Source organism: Bos indicus, chromosome 22 (assembly GCF_029378745.1).
Source record: "Bos indicus isolate NIAB-ARS_2022 breed Sahiwal x Tharparkar chromosome 22, NIAB-ARS_B.indTharparkar_mat_pri_1.0, whole genome shotgun sequence".
In the NCBI taxonomy this organism is placed as follows: domain Eukaryota; kingdom Metazoa; phylum Chordata; class Mammalia; order Artiodactyla; family Bovidae; genus Bos; species Bos indicus.
Window position 1 is genome coordinate 17,545,380 of NC_091781.1, and position 22,556 is coordinate 17,567,935.

The 22,556-nt window shown below is 38.3% G+C and overlaps 1 protein-coding gene across 5 annotated transcripts in view; it reads left to right on the plus strand.

Annotated features, from left to right (window-relative positions):
* RAD18 (RAD18 E3 ubiquitin protein ligase) overlaps positions 1-22,556 on the plus strand; it is a 111,702-nt gene that overhangs the window by 66,254 nt on the left and 22,892 nt on the right. For 4 of the 5 annotated variants that reach the window (XM_019985070.2, XM_019985071.2, XM_019985073.2 and 1 more), the window contains one exon: positions 3,759-3,936. In XM_019985070.2, the coding sequence (XP_019840629.2) occupies positions 3,759-3,936 (178 nt within the window). Of the gene's footprint in view, positions 1-3,758; positions 3,937-21,922; positions 22,540-22,556 lie in introns of those variants that run through there. The other variant, XM_070776288.1, reaches the window with a different exon arrangement.

Sequence of the window (22,556 nt, forward strand, 5' to 3'; positions counted from 1 at the left end):
CATCCATTCATTTGTAATGGTTTTTTTCCACCTTGTGGCTATTGTGAATGATGCTGCTGTGTGCATTGGTGTTCATGTATCTGTTCAAGCCTCTGCTTTCCGTTCTTTTGGGTAAGTACCTAGCAGTGGCATTTCTGGTTCTTACAATAATTCTTTGTTTCCCTTTTTAGAAACCACCAAACTAGTTTCTGTAGTGGCTGCACCATTTTACATTCCCATCAGCAGTGCTGAGGAATCCAGTTTTGCTATATGCTCATCACTTGTTATTTTTCATTTTTCTTACTGAAACCCCATATTGGTAGATATAAATTTGTATCTCATTGTGGTTTTGATTTATATTTTTCTAATGACTAATGAGATTGAGATTTTTTTATATGGTTATTTGCCACTTGTTTTATTTCTTTGGAGAAGTGTCTGTTTAAGCCCTTTGCTCATTTTTTAATTGGCTTTTTTTTTGTTGTTGAGTTTTAGGAATTCTTTAAATATTCTGAATATTGATTCCTTATATAAACTTTTTCTCTGTTGTCTTTTTATTTCCATGATAGTATCTTTTGATGCAAAAGTGCTTTGTTTTGATGAAGTTCAATTTATCAGTTTTTTCTCTTGTTGCCTATGCTTTCACTTTTATATTCATGAAGTTGTTGCAAAATCAGTGTCATGAAGTTTTCCTCTATGTTTTCTCCTAAGAGTTTCATAGTTTTAGCTCTTATTTAGGTCTGTGGTCCACTTTGAGTTAATTTTTGTATATAATATAAGTAAGGGTCCAGCTTCATCCTTTTTACATGTCGATAATCCGGTTTTCTGAATACCATTTGTCTGAAGACTATACTTTCCCCATTGAATGCTTTTGGTATCCTTTTTGAAAATCAGTTGGCTATATATGTGAGGACATATTTCTGTACTCTGTGTTCCGTTTAATTGGTCTGTATATCTGTTCTTACACCAGTGCTATGCTGTTTTAATTGCCATAACTTTGTAATAAATTTCAGTCAGAGGATATGAGTTCTCCAGCTTTATTCATCCTTTTCAGGGTTGTTTTGGCCATCTGATTTCCTTTAAGATTCCATGTGAATGTTGAGGTGGATTTTCTATTTCTGTCAAAAAAATAATCCACTGGGATTGCATTGTATTGCTGGATTGCTTTGGTTAGTTGACATCTAAGTAGTTTATCCTTTTGGTGCTATTGCATTCTTTATTTTTGTCCTCTGTTCTCCTGGTGTTCTGTAGAAGGTTGCTGACTGAGTACAGGTTTTTTATGTATATTCTTTGTGGTCTTTGTCAGCAACTTAGTTCATGCTGTTATTAAAATATGTTGTCAGAAAGCAGTTTAATCCCTGAGAAAATCCAGCTTAATATTTCAGATAAAGAGAATATTTTTGTTTATTGGTTGACTGCCTTTTGAAGACGATTGATTGCTTATACTCAGGAGTTGTGTGTTCTTTGTGTATGTACGCATGACTTACTCTCTCTAGGGTTCAGAGATGAGCACTGCTGGTAGATTGCTGTGTGTGAAGGCGTGTGTCTGGGAGGGGTGGGGAGTGTGAGAGAGAGAGAGAGAGAGAGAATGGAACAGGCTGAAAGGCTGGGCTTTGTACAGTGTCATACAGCCAGTGTAACATTTGCTCTTTACAATAACTGGCTCATCAGAGTGCCAGCATAAGTGCATGAGGTATGTGTCTTCTTAAGTAAAACCTTCATCTGTTTTTGATGCATGTCTTTGGAGAAGTTTAATGTTGGGGCCTCATGCGTTCAGCTTTATTTGGAGTTCTCTCCTGAGATCCGTGGACAGATAAGAAGGATAACTGACTTTCACTGTCCATGCTTGTTGAACAATACTTGTCCGCAAGAGGAAATTTATCCTGTGGAAGCTTACGTAGGAGTGGAAGGGGCTTCCCTGGTGGCTCAGGGGTAAAGAATCCACCTGCCAGTGCAGGAGATACAGATTCCATTCCCGGTCCAGGAAGATCCCACATGCCAAGGCACACTGAAGACCGTGTGCCACAACTATTGAGCCTGTGCTCTAGAGCCCGGGAGCCACAGGTACTGAAACCTGCATGCTCTAGAGCCCATGCTCTGCAACAAGAGAACCCACTGCAAAGAGAAGCCTGTGTGTGCTAGGACTAGAGAAAAGCCTGCACAGCAACAAAGACCCAGCACAGCCAAAAATACATACGTTAATTAAAATTTTCTTTAAGTGAAAGAAGAGAAGAATATAAATCAGGTGTAAAAATAAAAGATACTCATGTTAAATTCCTTCTCCCTGGATTACCAACTTGATTGTATTCACCCAGAAAGTTGAGTGATAGAGTCACCTGGGTTCAGTGGGTCATTGTGTCCTTTTAACCTGGTTGTAGGTGTCTGTTTGCAAGAGAAGATCCTAGAGATCCTGTCTTAGTTAGCTGCTCATTTCCATTTCCCAGATAAACGTTAGAGGATATGGCTTGTATTGGTAATGAGCAGGCTTAGTGAAAGCCAGAGAACATCAGGAGCTTAGTTTTAGAAATTATACTCTTGTGTGATGTATGCTGTTCTCCAGTGTAACAAGAACTTATACTTATTTCTGGAAAAATCTTGATCATATGAAGTTGGGAAGGTTTGTTTGTTTGAAGAATATGTCTTACTCCTTTTCCGTAATTTTTCCACAAAACCTTGACAGTTCTTGTTGGTGTCCTTTGTGAAAGGTCACTTGTCTCCACAAGTGTATGAGTAGTGTGTAAAAGCTCTGCTTCCCTGTGAGCAAACATGCGAAAGGAGATTCTGTCCTCATGGCACATGTCAAGGGGGTCAGGTGCTTACTCAGTCCCTGACCTTAAAGTCAGCACAGCTGAAGTCCCAGCACAGCTGCACGGAGATGACTTCTGCCTTCATATTTGCAGACCTTTGGTCACACCTGCAGGTCACATTCTGGCAAACACTGTCTGCATCCCCTCAGCTGTCCTGGGCCTTGATCTGCAATAAGAGAACTCAGAAAGTGAGAATATGACAAGGGATGAGTAGAAATGTGATGTGTCTTGATCAAACAGATACCTTGGTTATGTCTGATTAGTTTTTCTTTTCACCAGTGAATAGTAGATTCTGTGTAACAGATTTAGGAAAATGACCAGAAAGATTCACTACCATACAACAGTCAGTGACAAAGATTGTAGTTCTCTTATTAATTGAATCTTTAATACTTTTTTGTAATTTTTTTTATGTTTATCACTATTCTCTGATCTATGAAATATGCAGGAATTCTTGAGCTTCTCTGGTGGCTCAGATGGTAAAGCGTCTGCCTGCAATGCAGGAGACCCGGGTTCGATCCCTGGGTTGGGCAGATCTCCTGGAGAAGGAAATGGCAACCCACTCCAGTATTCTTGACAGGAGAATCCCACGGATGGAGGAGCCTGGTAGGCTACAGTCCACGGGGTCGCAAAGAGTCGGACATGACTGAGTGACTTCACTTTCACTGTAAATAAAAGCCTCATTAGAATTATAAGTTTTTCCCCACTCTTGATTTCAAAGAAAATTTTATTTTTGAATTAATGAATCTGGAAATACATGGGTGGACAGTGTAAGCAAATGGCACAAGTGTAGTGCTTATTCTTTATTCTCTGGCTCCAAAACTAGAGTTTTGGAGTCAATATTACATAAACTTCTATTTTACCAAGTACAAATAGCAATATTAAATGTAGTGGAAATAATAAATATACAGAGGTTATAAATTTTAAGGTACTCTTAAATATTTCTTTTTTTCCCTTTCTTTCCTTTTTCTTTTGTAGGACAGGAAGATAATAAAATTAAATCATCAGATACACCCTCGGTAGAAACAAACCACTTCCGTCAATCAAAGCTGGACTTCCCAGGGAAATTAGAGCGTAGCAGACAAGATGATTCTTTCAGTTGTACTGATATTCAAGAGGAAGCTCTTTCTTCATCAGAATCAGATTCATTCAAAAGGTAAGAAACTTACAGTAGTTGATTATTTTAGATTTCTGTTTCCTGTGCATGCTAAGAGACAGGCAAAATTAACCAGAAAATATCTCTGAGGCCTGACACCGTTCCTCCTCTCCTCCCATCGTCTCCTGCCACTTTGTAAGGTTCACAAAGTGAGGAGGGCAGGATGTGGAGGGTGTGTATTGCAATCACAGGGGACTTTGTTTTCTGCTCTGTAGCCTTTTCTTTTTTAATTGGAAGTTTTGGCCACAGCAATCAGAGCAGAAAAAGAAATAAAAGGAATCCAAATTGGAAAAGAAGAAGTAAAACTCTCACTGTTTGCAGATGACATGATCCTCTACATAGAAAACCCTAAAGACTCCACCAGAAAATTACTAGAACTAATCAATGATTATAGTAAAGTTGCAGGATATAAAATCAACACACAGAAATCCCTTGCATTCCTATACACTAATAATGAGAAAATAGAGAAATTAAGGAATCAATTCCATTCACCATTGCAACAAAAAGAATAAAATACTTAGGAATATATCTACCTAAAGAAACTAAAGACCTATATATATAAAACTATAAAACATTGGTGAAAGAAATCAAAGAGGACACTAATAGATGGAGAAATATACCATGTTCATGGATTGGAAGAATCAATATAGTGAAAATGAGTATACTACCCAAAGCAATTTATAGATTCAATGCAATCCCTATCAAGCTACCAACGGTATTCTTCACAGAGCTAGAACAAATAATTTCACAATTTGTATGAAAATACAAAAAACCTCGAATAGCCAAAGCTATCTTAAGAAAGAAGAATGCAACTGGAGGAATCAACCTGCCTGACTTCAGGCTCTACTACAAAGCCACAGTCATCAAGACAGTATGGTACTGGCACAAAGACAGAAATATAGATCAATGGAACAAAATAGAAAGCCCAGAGATAAAAAAATTTTAATTTTTATTGAAATATAGTTGATTTACAATGTTGTGTTAGTTTCTGCTGTACAGCAAAGTGAATTCGTTACACATATACATATATCCACTCTATTTTAGATTCTTTTCCCACATTGGCCATTACACAGTATTGAGTAAAATTCTCTGTGCTATACAGTAGGTCTTTATTAGTTATCTCTTTTGTATATTGTAATGTATATGTTAGTCCCTATCTTCCTAGTTTATCACCCCTCCCTTACCCCCTGGTAACCATATGTTTATTTTCTAAATCTGTAACTTCTTCTCTTTTTAGATAAGTTCATTTGTACGCTTTTTTTAAGATTATACATATAAGCAATATCATGTGGTATTTGTCTTTGTCTGACTTACTTCACCCAGTATGACAATCTCTAGGTCCATCTATGTTGCTGTAAATGTAGCCTTTATAGAGATATTTTTCCTAAAGTTAGAAAAGAAGGCATGATAGACAGTAAAATTTTTATCAAGAGAGTGGGTGAAGGAGATAAAGACAACTATACTAGAAAGTAGAGATGACAAGAAAGACAAAAAGAGAAGAATTTAATTGAGCAAATATAATGGATGGGAAACCTTCAAAAATGAGAGATTTGAAGGTGAGTCATTTTTCCAAGTGGTTTTTTAAAAGACAATTTAAGATGATGATGTGATTTTGAAAGATGACATAGCATTAAGCTGTGTATTGTTACCATTTTGTGTTCAGGTGGGTGCAGCATTCTCTTGGGTTTCTGTGCCGTAATTGATCAAACATTTCAGTTTCTATTGGATTTCTACATTTTCCTCAGTGTTTGTTATACACCTGAAGCTGTGGTAGAGCTCTTCCTATAGAAAACTTTTGTTTCTAATATCTTTCACATCATTTTGACAGTGGTAGGTGTTGTTGCCTTTTGAATGAATCCTACTAATCTGAAATGCTAATAGCAACGTGACACTGTGAATGTGTCTTGGAAATTATTTGATCTTACTATTTGTTCATATAAAAATTGTTAGTACTCTAGAACGGTAGATTCTGTCTCATCTAAAATACCAAATTAAGAAGAAAATTTTTATAAGAAGAGTATTCCCAAAGATCCTCTATTTTCTTAGGGCTCTTGGGAAACAGCTTCAGGTTATTTAGAATCAAGTATTAGGAACGGAGAATCTTCTCATTTTTTCCCTGAGCATTTCAGGGCCAGAAACATTGTATCCTGAGTTGGGTAAGGGCAGAACACATGGTAGCCTGAGTTTTTCCAAGACTTGGACTGATGGACAGTTCTGGGGCAGTAGGTATTGTTTGTTTTTAAACACAGAACTTACCAGAATACAGTAGGATAGAAATGGAAGAGAAACGGAGTCCTTGGAAAGAAGAGTGAGTTTTTAAGCATAGTCATGAGATCCTTGAAAGTTCTGGAATGCCAGGATGAAATGGGACATTTTTATAAATTTGTAGTGGGGCGAATGGAGGAGAGTGAAAGGGGAGACATATGGCAGCCAGGTGGATTTTTATCTACTGGTGAAAGTGTGGGAAACAGGATGAGTTTGTTGGCGGTCTTGATTTCAGACAAACTTATTCATGTTTGTCTGAACTGTGAGAGGATTATTAAACCATTTAAATTTTTTTTTAAGTAAGCTTTTGTATTTTTCTATAATTTAATGTATGTATGTATGTTTACACATTCACCCATACACCATGACCAGTGACACTACCTGCTAATTGCAAATTTTTACCAACTTTATTGAGATAAAATTTACATACTATACAGGTCACTCATTTAAGTGACAGTCAGTGGTTTTTAGTGTTTCCAGAACTACACCACCATCACCACAATTTTAGAGCGTTTTCATTGCCCTCCAAAAGAAACCTCATCCCCGTTAAGCCATCACTTTCTATATCCTCCCAACTCACCTGCCAATCACTGATCTACTCTCTGTCTTTGTGGGTTCACCTTGTCTGGACATTTCATATATATGGGATCATATAACATGTGGTCTTCTGTAACTTGGCTTCTTTTACTTAGCATATTGGCTGCAAGGTTCATCCATTTTGTATGATGTTTCAGTACTATATTCCTTTTTATTTCCATAATATTCCATTGTATGGATTTGTGTTTAATTTCTTCTTTTATTAGTTGATGGACATTTGGGTTGTTTCTAATTGCAGCTCTCACAAGGAAAAAAATTACTGACTTTTACTTGCAAACTTTAGAAGCTTAGTTCTAGAGACTGAATATAAGGATTGCCTGGGTGACCTTGAGAAAGCAGTCAGTGTCTGTTACTCCTTTCTCAAGTATGAATAAGTCTTTCTTTTCATTTGCCCTTTTATTTTGTCAGATTAAGATTTTTAAGTTTGAAAGATTGAGTCTGTTCCTTATATACAACCTACAGACTAAGGCTAAGGGGACGGTGTGAGTGAAGTGGTATTTGCTTTGATACAGGGCAGGCCACTGGGCAGCTGAGTCCACTGGAGATTGTTAAGGAGGAAGTGAGCAAGGGAAGCACCGGTGGTGCAGCCGAAAGGACCAGCTTCGAGTCAAGATCTGCTGGCTGATTTGGGAGACCATCTTTGAAGTCTGTTTCCTTTGCTATAAAAAGCATATATAAATACCTTCTATCTCAGATCTTTTGGGAAGGTGAAATGAGATAATAAATGTAATAAGAGTCTTTGATAAACATATGGTTATTATTTCTAGTTTTATAAAGATCAAATCAACTGAATTTTCTTCAGTAATACTGGAAAACTTGAGCTTCTAGGACTGAATATTTCAGAAATGCTTTCATAGTCCCCAATTCCTTCATTCTAATTCTTAAGCTGTATCATAGGAGTAAATTCCACAGTTTATCTTTTTTTTTTCCCTACTTCTGTTCTGAACTTTAAAAAGTTATAAGCCTGGCCTAATTAGTTCATTTGAAAATTCATTTAATTGGCTTCAACTGGGCACTCAATAACCTCAGATATGCAGATGACACCACCCTTGTGGCAGAAAGTGAAGAGGAATTAAAAAGCTTCTTGATGAGAGTGAAAGAGGAGAGTGAAAAAGTTGGCTTAAAGCTCAACATTCCGAAAACGAAGATCATGGCATCTGGTCCCATCACTTCATGGGAAATAGATGGGGAAACAGTGGAAACAGTGTCAGACTTTTATTTTTTTGGGCTCCAAAATCACCATGGATGGTGATCGCAGCCATGAAATTAAAAGATGTTTACTCCTTGGAAGGAAAGTTATGACCAACCTAGATAGCATATTGAAAAGCAGAGACATTACTTTGCCAACAAAGATCCGTTTAGTCAAGGCTATGGTTTTTCCAATGGTCATGTATGCATGTGAGAGTTGGACTGTGAAGAAAGCTGAGCGCCAAAGAATTGATGCTTTTGAACTGTGGTGTTGGAGAAGACTCTTGAGAGTCCCTTGGACTGCAAGGAGATCCAACCAGTCCATCCTAAAGGAGATGAATCCTGGGTGTTCATTGGAAAGACTGATGCTGAAGCTGAAACTCCAATACTTTGGCCACCTCATGCGAAGAGTTGACTCATTGGAAAAGACTGATGCTGGGAGGGATTGGGGGCAGGAGGAGAAGGGGACGACAGAGAAAGAGATGGCTGGATGGCATCACTGACTCGATGGACATGAGTTTGAGTGAACTCCGGGAGTTGGTGATGAACAGGGAGGCCTGGCGTGCTGCGATTCATGGGGTTACAGAGTCGGACATGACTAAACGACTGAACTGAACTGAACTGGGCACTCATTACCGAGACACAGTCTCCTTTTCACTCCTTGTTGTATTTCCAACCCATTTGTTCATGTTTATTTCCTCACTTTGAATGAATACCTTGTCTCCCAGCTCACCAAGCCAGGTCATCTGACCTGTCTCCAGATTTTCCTTTCCATTTTAAGTTTTCTTTCTGACCTCTTCTTTCCTGTTAATTGTAAGAGAAAGATATATTTCTTAAGACATTTCTAAAGACATATTCTTTCTTAAGACAAATTCATCCACCTCCTCTAAGACATTCCTCCATCACTTATTCCCTAAGTTTGCTCTTGGATGTCTCCTTTTTCTGAGCCCTTCTTCTTATCTCTGCTTTCTCTTATCCTTCCCACAATGCAGGAAGTAATTTCAACTTCCTCCATTACAACCAAATGCCTTTGGTGGAATCAGAGCACTTCAGAGATTAGTGGTCTTTGTCTGGTCCAATTTTTATTTTCCTTAATATTCAGACATCAGTTGAAAGGAACATGGGGCACAGCACTCAGTGACTTTGTTCAGATCTTTTCCGACTGTGAAATTCTTTAATACTGTTATTTTTGACAAGCATAATAATCGTTGGAACATATCTGTATTTTTTTTACCTCTTGTCCATTTCAGACCATGAATCAACCTTCTAGAATCATACTTATTTTTGTATATTGAAGTGTTCCTGTCTTTTTTTCTTTGATTTTTTGCAAAAATTTTCTCATTTTTTCTTTTTATGAAAGATTTATTGCTTTTGTTTTAAAGTACAAGGTTTTCCAAAGTACTTTTCATTTAGATGTTATGCATATTTATCATGAAAAATAGAAAATTTAGGTAAATAAAAAGTAAAATTCAATAATTTTATCAGCCAGAAATGACTTTTCATATTAACACCTTTGTATGTACATCCTTCTTAAGATAGTGGTATAGATGCATAGATAGATAGAGGAGCATTTTTAAAACAGAGGACCTTAGTATTTTATAATTTTTTATGCTTTTTTTTTTCTTTTTAAGAGACAAGACATACTGTGTTAGGTTTAATGTGAGTGTAACGATTTTGTGATTTGTTATAGATCTCACTATTATATTGTTGAATAAACTATCACTTTTCTTTTTGTTAGAGCAATATTTAAACTTTATGTAATATGCCAGGCTGACAGATGAGAATAATCTTATTCTAAGTTCCAGTAGATGTATCCAGTCCACATAATTATTAGGATGTTGTTTGTTGCTAATTTGATTCTTAGCTCTTAAATAAGTACTTCTCTTAGAGTTTGAATTATTAGTGTTATATTGATTCTTTCTTGCCAATATGAAGACAGAGGATAAATAAGTTGATAAGAATTTTAGATTTTTGTACACCTCTTAGTTTCCAGGAGTTCAAGAGACTTGTCCAAAGTTCTGTAAATTAGCTTATTGTTCTTTATAAGGAGAGAGGGCCCTTGTTCGCTGAGTTTTGGCAAGCAGAGAAAACTACATTTTTATTGAGTGCTAACTTATAAGAAAAGATGCTTTTGATTGTGACCCTAGAGATGAAGCTTTATCTTCATGTAGAGATGAATAGTGCTCATGCTATATTCTTTGGAAGAATCTTTAGGTCATTATTAAAAAAAAATGGTGCGCTTGAATTCTAGGCAGTGTAAGTTAAAAAGAGACTTTTTTAACTGGAAAAACTTGAATAAGGTCATAGATAATATCATTTGTTATATCAGTATTCAATTTCCTGATTTTAATAATTTTATTAAGATCATGTAAGTGAATATATTTGTTCTTAGGAGATGCACACTAAAGGGTTAAAGGGACATGATGGCTGGAACTTACTCTCAGTGCTTAAAAAATTAACTTACATGTATGTGGGTACACATACACACTCACAGACACACATACACACAGAGAGTGAGAAAGCAAATGTGGCAAGATGCTAGCAATTGGAAAATCTGGATGATTGGTCTGAGTCTTTTTTTTTTTTTGGTAAGTGTGAGATTTTAAAATTAAAAGTATTATTGAGAAGACTCACTGCCCATAGTCAAAAAAGTTTATTTATACCAGAAGATTTTCTAAAGGAAATTTGATTTATAGTTATGATTTATTGACTGAAGAGAGTGGTAGCCAGGAGTCTACATGGGATGCCTAGTATGGTTTTTCCATTGCTGAAGCCATGTTTATTTCAGTCAGTCTGTTCAGGACCAACCCGACATGGTTATCTCAGCTTTGGTGTGTAGGAGAGTGTGGACTAATGAAGCAGGCATTGTGATTTCAGTATAAAAGAGTATCACAGAGACCAGCTAATTTTACTGCTTGGTAACAGTAACAGAGAAGAGGGCAACAGAGGATGAAATGGTTGGATGGCATCACTATTTCAGTGGACATGACCTTGGGCAAAGGAGATGGTGAGGGACAGGGAGGCCTGGTGTGCTGCAGGGGTTACAAAGAGTCAGACATGACTTAGCCACTTAACAACAGCAACAAACAGTAACTTACATGAACCTTCTTGCAGATGCCAAGTGTTGGTTATAAAAGAACCTGGGTCAGATAAGGTGTGAATGAAATGTGTTTTAACTTTTCACAGTTCCTGGCCCAAACCATCACTTCTTTTCTGATGCTATGTCAATAGCAGCATCTTTGTGTAGAAGTCCAACACACACACAGGCACAGAACACTGAAAACTTTGGCAAAAAGGCTTATTAATTTTCAACCATGCATTTGATATATTTTGGTACAACTTTTCCTCACTTTTCAGGCATTTTCTGGAGAGCTATCTGTCCAAACTTCTTAAGAGCAAGAAAGGCAAAACACACCCTGGAAATATGTGAAGAAATCTTGGCTACCGTTTGTTGGAAATTTTAAAGAGTAGTTCAGTTTCATCCTTTCTTAAATTGTATGTAAATTGGAGAATGATGGGGAAATCCTAAGAGAAAAATGCCACTGTGACGCTCATCTGAGGAATGTAGAACACTGGCACCATCTGCCTGTTGAGAAAACCATACTGAACTTATTTTGCTTATTGAAAGGAACCGGAAACATGACCTGTAGCAGCAAAGTAGTCTCTCAGCCAGAGGGACTAGGCTGATTTGTGTGTTAAGATTACCATTTTGGTTTTAGTCAGTTCTTTCAGTGCGGGTCTTGGTTGTTGTTTAGTCACTAATTTGTATCTGACTCTTTTGCATCCCCGTGCACTGTAGCCCTCCAGGCTTCTCTGTTCAAGGGATTTCCCAGGCAAGAATACTGCAGTGGGTTGCCATTTCCTTCTCCAGAAGATCTTCTAGACCAGGGGTTGGACCCATATTGTCTGGTGGATTCTTTACCACTGAGGCACCAGGGAAGCCCACAGGTCTTGGTTAGGATTGGGTAAACCTCACAGTTCAGGATGGGTGAGTAGAGCCAGATGAGGATTTTGAGGAGAGAGACTCAAAGAGTCCTTGGGGGTATGTCCTTTGATACTTTCTCTTGAAAACCTGGTGGGTTTTGTAGGAAGTTTTTGGACTCAACAAAAGTTATTCACAACTTATATCTTATTCAAGAGTCTCTTGGAACAGTCAAGTTATGTTGATAAAATAGTAGATGGTAAAATACTGTGGGTGCTGTAGTTTCCACAGATGTTATATGAGTGCTCGGAGAGTTCATCGTCACATCATTCAGTCCACAGGGAAACCCACTGTAGAGAAGTGGAAATGAAAGGTTGAAGGAGTCACGTAGGTGGCTTAGGGTTATATACATGGTGGGTGGCAGTACCAGGATTTGAACCTAGGTCCAGATGACCTCAGAGCCCAAGGTCTCCTGACTGACAATAACTATGGCCAAGCCAGATAGATCTTGACATTCTTGAAAGAGTGTAAACTTACAGTTCTTGAAATGGTTGGGCTGAAAAGCAGACAGGGATCTGAGTGGAAGTGATTAATTTGGAAGGTGAAAGAACAACTGTAGGAAGTGGGAAAGTGATACAGGAAAGGGAGGACAGCCTTTAAGGGGTGGGTTATCAAACCACATGTCACTGTGAGCACCTGGGAACTGCTTTAAAACACTCTCCTGAGTTGTCCCACCCAAGGCAAGGGCCAAGGATATTAGTTGTTTGGTTGGGGGCTGCTCACTGCTGCTTCCAGCCTTTCATGCTGGTGACAGAGCAGGCTTTAGCACGGCAGGCAGAGGCACTGACAGCTGACAATTGGGAGTCAGGTCAAGCACCTCAGGGGCAAAGGCAAGCAGAAAGGGACAGAGCGCCAGTGGGATCTGCCAAGACAGTGACTCCAGCTGAAGTTGGAGTGGTCTGGTGTTCCATTGGCTTTGCTAATATAAGGTAATGCAGTGGATGTCTGCCTGTATCTCTAGCCTGAGAGATGCATTAGTTGGTGGGGGAGACCCAGAGCTCACTGCCTCTCTGAGCCCTAGTTTGCCAAGCTCACTTGGCTGTTGCTTCCCAGAAGGGATGTGGGAAGGATGTCTGAACAAGTGGCAGACAAGCAGATGCCAGGGGGAGGATGGGACAGATTATCTAGAAAGCGCTGAGATGAATGGATTGATCCACAAACTGATGGGAGAAAATGTGTTTATTGATGAGAAACAATTTGCTTTTCCATCTTGTGTTAATAGATAATGAACTGAAATAAGAAATAATCTTTCATCAAACTGAAATTCACCAATATGCTAAATAAAAATCTCTGGGTCTCAGGCAGAAAAATCACAAGCCCAGAACCTGGAGTTCTTTGTCAGGAATATTTCCTAACGGTCCTGGTTTGTTTCTCCTCGCCAGTGACTAGAGCACACTGTGAATGGGCTTTGAGGTACATGTGGACGTCCTCTCCCCGGTGTGGTGGCATAAATCTACTGGTCTTTTTGGGGAAAGTCTTTAGAAGACCCTCATTAGTAGATGACAATCGTGTGTGCCTTTGAACCCTCTGTGGACCTGAAGGGGGGAAAAAGCCAACCTTCTATTAGACACATTTAATGGTAATTAGTTTTAAGTGTTTTTTACACAGAATTGCTTCTTCATGCTTAAGAATTAGAAAATATTTTCATGTATATGTCTCTGAAGTGCTTGATTTGCACAGATGTGTGAACCTTTAATGTTTCACTAATATATCTTTGCAGAAGTTTGTCCCTGACTTATATTTCAGAAGACTTTTGTCTAATCCTAACCATCTGTAGCTTAGCATGAAAAAAAAAAATATATATATATATATATATATAATTTGCCCTTGTCTTAAAATGGATGACAAATGGGATTCAGGTTTCTCACTATTGGAGGGGAAATTACAGGCAAGGCTAAAACTATCCATGTGATACTGGATTAAAATTGGAGACCTTAAAATTCCTGTTCAGCTTAACATAGATTCAGATGGATACATACAGAAATACTTACAGATCTTTGTGGATAAGTGAGCTAGTTTACATATATGTTTCCTTTCTCTGTGAGCTGCCAGAGCCCAGAAGCAAGGTGGCACAGTTTCTCAGGGCACACTTCGTGCCCTGATCTTGGTTTCTAGTAACATTCTCCAATAGAAGGAACCAGTGCTTCTTGGAGAAATGGTTGAACCAGGGCTGGGGCAGGGAGCTAGGAAGTGCTAGAAGGAGAGAGACAGAAAGCAGGGAGAAAAGTGAGGAAGGAAAGGAGAGGAAGGAAAAAGTAGGGGAGGAGAAGAGAAAGCAAAAACCTAACACACATACCTCAGCAGGAGATCAACGTCAACATTGCACCAGTGTTATGATGAGGGTGTGTGTTCTCTTAGGATGCCCTGGGAATAACACATTACCTCTGTGGTCTTTTCTCCCAAAATTCAATAACCTCAAATTGTGAGGAAAATAAATCAGACAAACTCTAGTTGCGGGGCCATTGTGCAAAATAACCTGACCGCCAGCATGCCTCAAAATTGTCAGGGTCATCACAAACAAGGAAAGTCCGAGAGATTGTCACCATCTGGAGGCACCTAAGGAGACCTGGCCACTAAATGTAATGTGGTGTCCTGATTGGAATCCTGGCACAGGAAAGGTTAAGGAAGTAAAATGAAGCATGAAAGAAGATTTCTGTTTTCCTTCCTGTTGTCATACTTGTTTTACCAGCTTTGCTTTCTTGTACTAATGTTTTTACTTTATAGAGTGATTTTACCTCAGAGGATGTAGCCCACCCAGCCTTTACATTTCATCAGAAGAGAAAACATGGATGATTTACAACAGACCTCGTCTTCTTCAGTTACCATTTTTTATTAGTGAATATATACTTGTACAAGTGATTTGAATAGTGATCCTCCTGGAACAGTGTGAAAGTACAGATAGTTTTTATCTTTTCTCCAGTTTTCACTGGCAAAGGATATTTGCTGTTACATAATGAGGTTTTCTTCTACTCTCAGACACTTCCTGTTGACACCTTTTGGGTTTTTTTTTTTTTTATCATGCATTTTCATTGGATGATCTGATGGACTTCTTTGTAGTAGCCTTTTACATTTTTGTTTTATAATACATTCATGTGTTTTCAGCATTCTGAGTCAGTCCTAGGTGGCAAATATTCTCTGTTTTCCCCAAATTCATGAACTGCCGTAGTATAAAGATCCTCTATAAAACTGCTTTGTGCCTATAGTTTTCTGTCTGAGGAGAGAGTTTTACAATTCCACAATGGATGATAACTTGTGTATCTAAGTTGCTTGTAGAAATTGGCAGTTCCTTCCAGGTTCCACACTTATCACATGATGCATTCATGTCATAGCTTACACAGTATCTGAGTATCACCTGGCGTTTGGTATGATGACTGTAATGCTGAGAGTTTGAGTTGGCATAACACAGTAATACTTGCAGTTTGCTTAAGGTTGAAGTTTTTTAAAGTGTGTTTCCTTTTTTAGTTTTTCAGACATTTTTTAAAGTATAGAGGAATTCTTGTCTCATATACTTCTGTGTGTGTTTGACTTGATTCATAAAACTCCAGTATAATCTTGACCTGTTCAGAATTTAGTTCTTCATTAAAAAAAAAAAAAGAGGAGTAGATAAGAGTGTATTTTTCAGAATGCTTGGTGCAGAGTAAGTATGAGGCCTTGAAGGAACTACCATTTCCTTCTAAATGTTAGACATGCAATCAATAATTACTTTGGATCAGCACTCCAAGATCCCCCAAATACAGGCAGCCAGTTAGGAGCTTTCTCTAGTTTAAAACAAAATGTCAGAATCAGAGTCCTTTGGCCTTGTTCTGGTGAATGAAATTGGATGGACTAGAAATGATATGTAATGCTCACATCAAGTTATTGGAATTTTGTTTTTCAGTGAATTGATCAAGTTTACAATTTGTTATAGTCAACTTGAAAATTAAAGTCAGAGCGTTTATCCTGCTTTCTTATTTTATACCATCTGTGCCTTTAAATCATCAGAACAGATGTTATGAGATCTCCTTGGAGACCTTTGGAACCTGGGAAAAAGGCACGTTAGGATAAAAATACAAACATTTTCAATTTCAAAGGTACATTGACAAATCACTCAATATAGTAGCTTCATATCACAGGTAAGAAAACGGAGGCCTAGAAAGGCGATGTGACTTACCTCAAGTCATTCACTGAATAGAGGTGAGGTCAGTAATTCTCAGTCCAGATTTCTGCCCATTATAGCATGAGTTGCGTCAGAATTTTTATCTTGGGCACCACTGATCCTTCGTTAGTAGAATAGCACTTTAAGGGAATTATTTAAAATATGAGTTAGACACAGAGTGGCCATGTGTTCTGGTTTCTCTGAGAGCAGCTGATTTCCACTTCTCTTGGTGTCTATTAGAAGTATTCTGTATCACTCTCCCAGTGTCTGGGTTTAGATGGTGGATTATATAGTAGCCCCATAAGAAGGACATGCAATGTTAATTTGCACTTCTTCCCTTCTTCTCTCTACTTCCACATAAATAGTCACATTCTAGAACATGGGTACATATTGAATTGCTGATTTCGCTTACTCCTATTGATTTTACCACATAAGTAGTACACATTGTTCTTGTATCTCAGAGTCAGGCATTAAAATATGATGGGCCTCAAATGCAGAGGCTTGGTATTTGTTTTAGGTAATTCTTCCGAATTCAGTTGTAGAAGCCTTAAGATTTCATTAATATGTGCTTTTTACTATGCTTACCTTGCCCTGGTAAGCACGTTTTGTTAGAGCTATTTACGTCTTGTTATTGGAGTATGGGTAATAATACAATAAAAAATTAAATTAATGTAGCAGCATTAAAGTTTGGAGTAAATACAGTTGGGGAGTAATTCTTATATACTATATCATTTGGTCTGATATCTCATTTTTGTGGGAACTGAGACACAGAGCAGTTCAGTGTCCACTGCCTAAAATCCTGCAGTATAAAATTCTCCTCCTCCCTGAACAGATTTTAAGACTAGAGTTTTATGGCCTGAACTTTGACATGATACTGGGTTTCTATGATTTGGTGGTTGGTATTGGCCGGACACCCCATGTTTGCACAGTTGAACATGGGCCCTCAGGGTGGGCAGCCGGGTAGATGACGTAGAGGTTGGCCTGGCCGTGCGGAGGACATGCTGCTTCCTTCACGAGCTTCACACTCCACCTCTTACTAGCAAAGAAACTTGTAATCAAATGAATGCTTCTTAAATGTAGAGGAAATTTTTGTCTTTGAGATATTGTCTTGTAATTGGTTTCTCCTTATAAGACTGAGTATTGTAACCTGTTACTATATGATCTCCTTGTCTTGTAGTACTGGGATTTTGTTTATGTCAGTCCTTTATGCTGCTGATAGTTGAGTCGGAACAAAATGAAGCATCATGATTTTGTCCCTCTGTCTCTTAACTTCAGATTTTGATTCAGTATCTAATTGTAGCTGTGGAAATTTTGCTAATTAAAAAATTTTTTTCCTTACATTAGACTCTCACAGTTGATGTCATTTTTCTTTTTCTTTTTTTCCCTTAAGTTAAACATAAGCACATATGTTTGATTGTATTTTGAAATTGAATTTTTTTCATAGGGCCAAACAGACTCCAATGTTTAGAATTAACCTAATTTTTGTTCCTTGAAAAAAAACTATGCAGTACTTTTCTTTAGTTTTTATGAGAATTTAAAGTGATTGACCTAAAAAGGTATGATTCTCTCTTTAATATTATATTTCCTAACCCTTTTCTTGCCACATAAAAAAAGATGCTATTTGTTGTCACACACTTTCATCAGTGAGATGATTGATGCTGGAGGCCAAAGGTGCTGCCATGGGCTTAAGAATTGTTTTGGCTATTCCACGTCCTTTCGCATCTCTATATAAACTTTAAAATCAACTTCAGTTCAGTTCAGTTCAGTCACTCAGTCGTGTCCGACTCTTTGCGACCCCATGAATCGCAGCACGCCAGGCCTCCCTGTCCATCACCAACTCCCGGACTTCACTCAGACTCACGTCCATTGAGTCAGTGATGCTATCCAGCCATCTCATCCTCTGTCGTTCCCTTCTCCTCCTGCCCCCAATCCCTCCCAGCATCAGGGTCTTTTCCAATAAAATCAACTTAGTAGATGCTAAAAAAGAAAGAAAAATTCTGCTGGAATTTTGGTTGAGGTTAAATTCAATCTATAAATTGTGGGGATCAACTTGATTTATCAGTATTGATCTGATACAATGTGGTCTGGTTTCTATGGTTTAAAAGAATGACTCTAGATGCTGTGAAGAGTGGATGGGGATTAGAGGTGAAACAAGTGGCAGCAGGGAGACCAGTTAGGCTTTTTCCAGTCCATTCCAAGGTTCATGGTAGAGTGGATTGGGACAATCATAGTCAAATTAGAAATAGGTGGGATTGGGCCTATATTTTGGAGATTGGATAGACAGAATGTGTAGGTGGTTTAAGACAGGAAAAGCTCAGCCTTGAGAATGAATCCTACATGTTGGCTTTGGCAGCTGGGTGGATGGTGGTCCTTACTAAGTAAAATGGGAAATTTGAGAAAAGGTAGGAGAAAGTTTGTCTAGAGGTTGGGGTGGAGGGAGTGTTGGTAATCAGGGGTTTTGTTTTGGGCTTGTGAGATAACCAAGTAGAGATAAACAAGGAGGTGGAGTAAGGGAAAAAAATCAGGGTTCAAGATACACATAAAGGCAGGGTATTGGCTGAGAGCCAACAGTGCAGGTGTGCAGAAAAAGAAAAAGGAACTGCAGACTGAACCCTCTCTCACTCTGACTTAGAGAGTAGAAGCGTTTAGAAAAGACTGAGCAAGAGAGATTCAGGGAGAAAAAGACTAGTGGGGGATGAAAAGAGCTAGGACATGGTGATGCCATGGAAGCTGACAGAAGGAAGCAGATGAGAAGCCAAATAAGACAAAACTGGAGCAGGGACTGTGGGCTTGGGCAGCATGAAGGTCTTGGCAGTGGTCTCGAGTGAAGGGTTCCCTGGAAGCCTGACTCGTGTACATTGAGGGGAATCTTAGGGATGACTACTGCCAGCTCTCAGGAACTTTGCTGTGCAGGGTGGTGGAGATTAGGCCTGGATGTGGAGGAACCACAGAGGACTCAATGGGAATGTGTGGCTGAGAAGGGGACAGTGATGAGGAGTGGGAGCCAGTTGCCTGAGTAAAGTCCTGAGAGGGCATGAGGTGGGAGCAAGTGGAAGGGTCGGCCTTTGTTAGGAGCAGGGTTGATTCACCCATAGAAACAGCGAGGAAAACAGGATAGGTTCAGATGCAGATACAGCAAGTTCCAGCCAGATTGCTTTTATCTGTCCCCCTTCCCTTTTTAAAATTTTTGGCTGCACTGCATGGCTTCTATCTCAGTTCATCAGCAAAGTGTTGAACCCCAGCTTTGGCAGTGAAAGCCCAGAGTCCTAACCACTATGCCACCAGGGAACTCCCCTGCTTTCATCTTCTTAATATGGTTGAGGCAGTTCCACCAGCTGGGAGTGGGGGTGGGTTGGCAGGTAGGCAGTTTGAGGTGTGAGTCTTTGAGAGTGGGAAACAGAACATTTTGATCCTAAGTTCTGTAGCATCACCTGATAGTGAGGATTGCCCATAGAGTAGATGCTTGCTCTGGAATTCTTATTCATCAGCTAAGAAAAACTTCAAACATATAACTTTCAAAGACTAACTTAGAAATGTTTTTGACAATGAAAGAAGCCATGCTAATGTATTATCTTCTCATGTATAGAGGTTTAGTAGAAACTTTTAAAAAACATACAAGATTTTTATATTCTTTTTGAGCATCTAGAGACTGAGAAAGAAAGGACCACAAACTCAAAAAAGAAAAATGGGCAGAAGTCTTGAACAGACAGTTTGCCCAAAGAGTAATACAAATTATATCCATTTCTTACATGTTAGGTTGGCAAACATCTTTTTTTTTTAATTTTTAAAATTTATTTTTAATTGAAGGATAATTAGTTTACAAAATTGTATTTCTGCTATACATTGACATGAATCAGCCATAGGTATACATATGTCCCCTCCCTCTGGCTCCTCCCTCCCACCTCCCACTCCTCTCCACCACTCTAGGTTGTTGCAGAGCCCTGGTTTGAGTTCCGTGAGTCATACAGCAAATTCCCATTGGCTATCTATTTTACATATGGTAGTGTATATGTTTCCGTGCTACTTTCTCCGTTCGTCCCACCCTCTCCTTCCTCCCGCCGCTTGTGTCCATTTAAGTCTATTCTCCATGTCTGTGTCTCCATTGCTGCCCTGCAAATAGGTTCATCAGTACCATCTTTCTAGATTCCATATATGTGTGTGTGTGTGTGTGTGTGTGTGTGTGTGTGTGTGTATATGTGTATATATATATATGTATATGTACCACAGCTTCTTTATCCATTCATCTGTTGATGGTCATCTAAGTTGTTTCCATGTCCTAGCTATTGTAAATAGTGCTGCAGTGAACATTGGGGTACATGTGTCTTTTTCAATTTTGGTTTCCTCAAAGTGTATGCCTAGTAGTGGGATTGTTGGGTCATATAGTAGTTTTATTCCTAGTTTTTTAAGGAATCTCCATACTGTCTTCCATAGTAGCTGTTACCAGTTTACATTTCCACCAACAGTACAAGAAGGTTCCCTTTTCTCCACACCCTTTCCAGCATTTGTTGTTTTTGGATTCTTTGATGATGGCCATTCTGACCAGTGTGAGGTGATATCTCATTGTAGGTTGATTTGCATTTCTCTGATAATGAATGATGTTGAACATCTTTTCTAGTGTTTAATAGCCATCTGTATGTCTTCTTTCAAGAAATATGTTTATATCCTTTGCCTACTTTTTGATTGAGTTGTTTGTTTTTCTGGGATTGTGTTTTAAGGTTGGCAGACAACTTAACATTTGCTGATAATAGACTCTGCAGTAAGGCTTTGGGGAAACACAAATTCTCACTTATTACTGGTTGAAATGCTGCATAATACAGTCCCTAAGAAGAGGAATCTGGTGAGATCAACCAAAGGTCCTGTTGTTTGGCCTTCTACACAGTATTCTCATGAATTTGTGCTATGGGTACACTTGCAGCATACAAATGACTACATGCAGGGTTATTCATTAAGTCATTGTTTATTATAACAGAAGGCTGGAAACCTCTTTGAGTATTCATCATTGGGGACTGATTGATTTAACTCCAGTACATCCACACAATGAGATCCTATGTGATAGTTCTAAAAGGAAAATCTCTGCATGCTGACGTGGAGAGATTTCCAGGGTATGTTTGTAAGTGAAAAGAGCAGAACTCAGAATGGCATAGATAGCATTTTGTTTCTTTTCTAAAAGGAGAGGAACTGGATATACTTATGTTTGTTTGGTTTTGCATAAAGAAACATCAGAAGAAAAAAAAAAACAAACTATTAAGTGATTATTTGTTGAAAATAGAGGGGAACAAATTGGCAGGAGACAGAGGAGGAAGTGAGACCTCTCAGTGTACATATTCTTATGTCATTTTGATTTTGGAACATGCAAAGATTATTAATCTATTCTAGCAAAAAAAAAAGAGTAAGTACTTTACAATAAAGTTTTGGAAATCATCATCATCTTTATCAGTGTCATTATTATAAACTGGTTAATGAAGTTTGGTGATGCAGGCAGTAAGGTAAGACAAATATGGTAATGGGATTTTGTAATTTAGGAGGCCTTGGGATTATTAGGAAAACTGTTGAATAGGTTCTGTTCAAATTAAGAGAAAACAGTATCTAAGGAAAACATTATCAAAGTAACTGATCCTAAGAAGTATCTTACTATAATTCAGTGATAGCTTTGCTATTAAAACATTTTTTAAATTTCTTTGAAAGGTTAACACGTTTCATTTTTAACTGTAATAATGTGTTGTAGAATGAATTTAATGTTGCCACAAAGTACACATTTTTGTTGCTGCATAATATACTTTTTCCACTAATATGCATTACTGTTTTGTATTTTATTACAGCCTTCCCCCTGAAGCTCCCCACCCCCACCGCCTACCCTGGGAACATTTCTGAACTTCAGAATACCCCTGAAAGTTAAATGGTTCATCTTGTTCCAGGTGGTGAATTTTGATTGTTGAAAGTTTCTAGGGAAAATGTAGGAACCTGGAATCATTTTCCCCTACCTTTTGCATTTTCAAAAGAACTTAAACTGAATGGTACATGAGATCTACAGTCCTTCGGGCATTGTTCTAGGGCAGTGTTATCTTCTCCTCAGATACTATGACAGCAAGTCCTTGAAATTTACATGTGTCCATCAGATCCCTGTACCTAGCTGTGCATCTTCTTTGTTCATCAGCTCAGTCATGGCTTTGTTCCTTTAGCAGGATGCCTGGCACATAGTAGATTATTGAATCATTGTCCCTGGGGTTCAGTTTCCTTGTTGATAAAATGGAATGATAGTGTTGGTGCCCTGCCATTCTCCCTGGGTGATTCTGAAAAGCAAATGAGGTGATTAAAGATTGCAAAGTCTTTGTAAATTGAACGTAAATTTAGTTATGGTTTGGTTTCATCTCTTATTAAGGATTCTCCATGTATTTCATGATAAATAAATTCTTTTTGGTATTCTCTTTTTCTTGTATCTGAATTTGAAGCTGT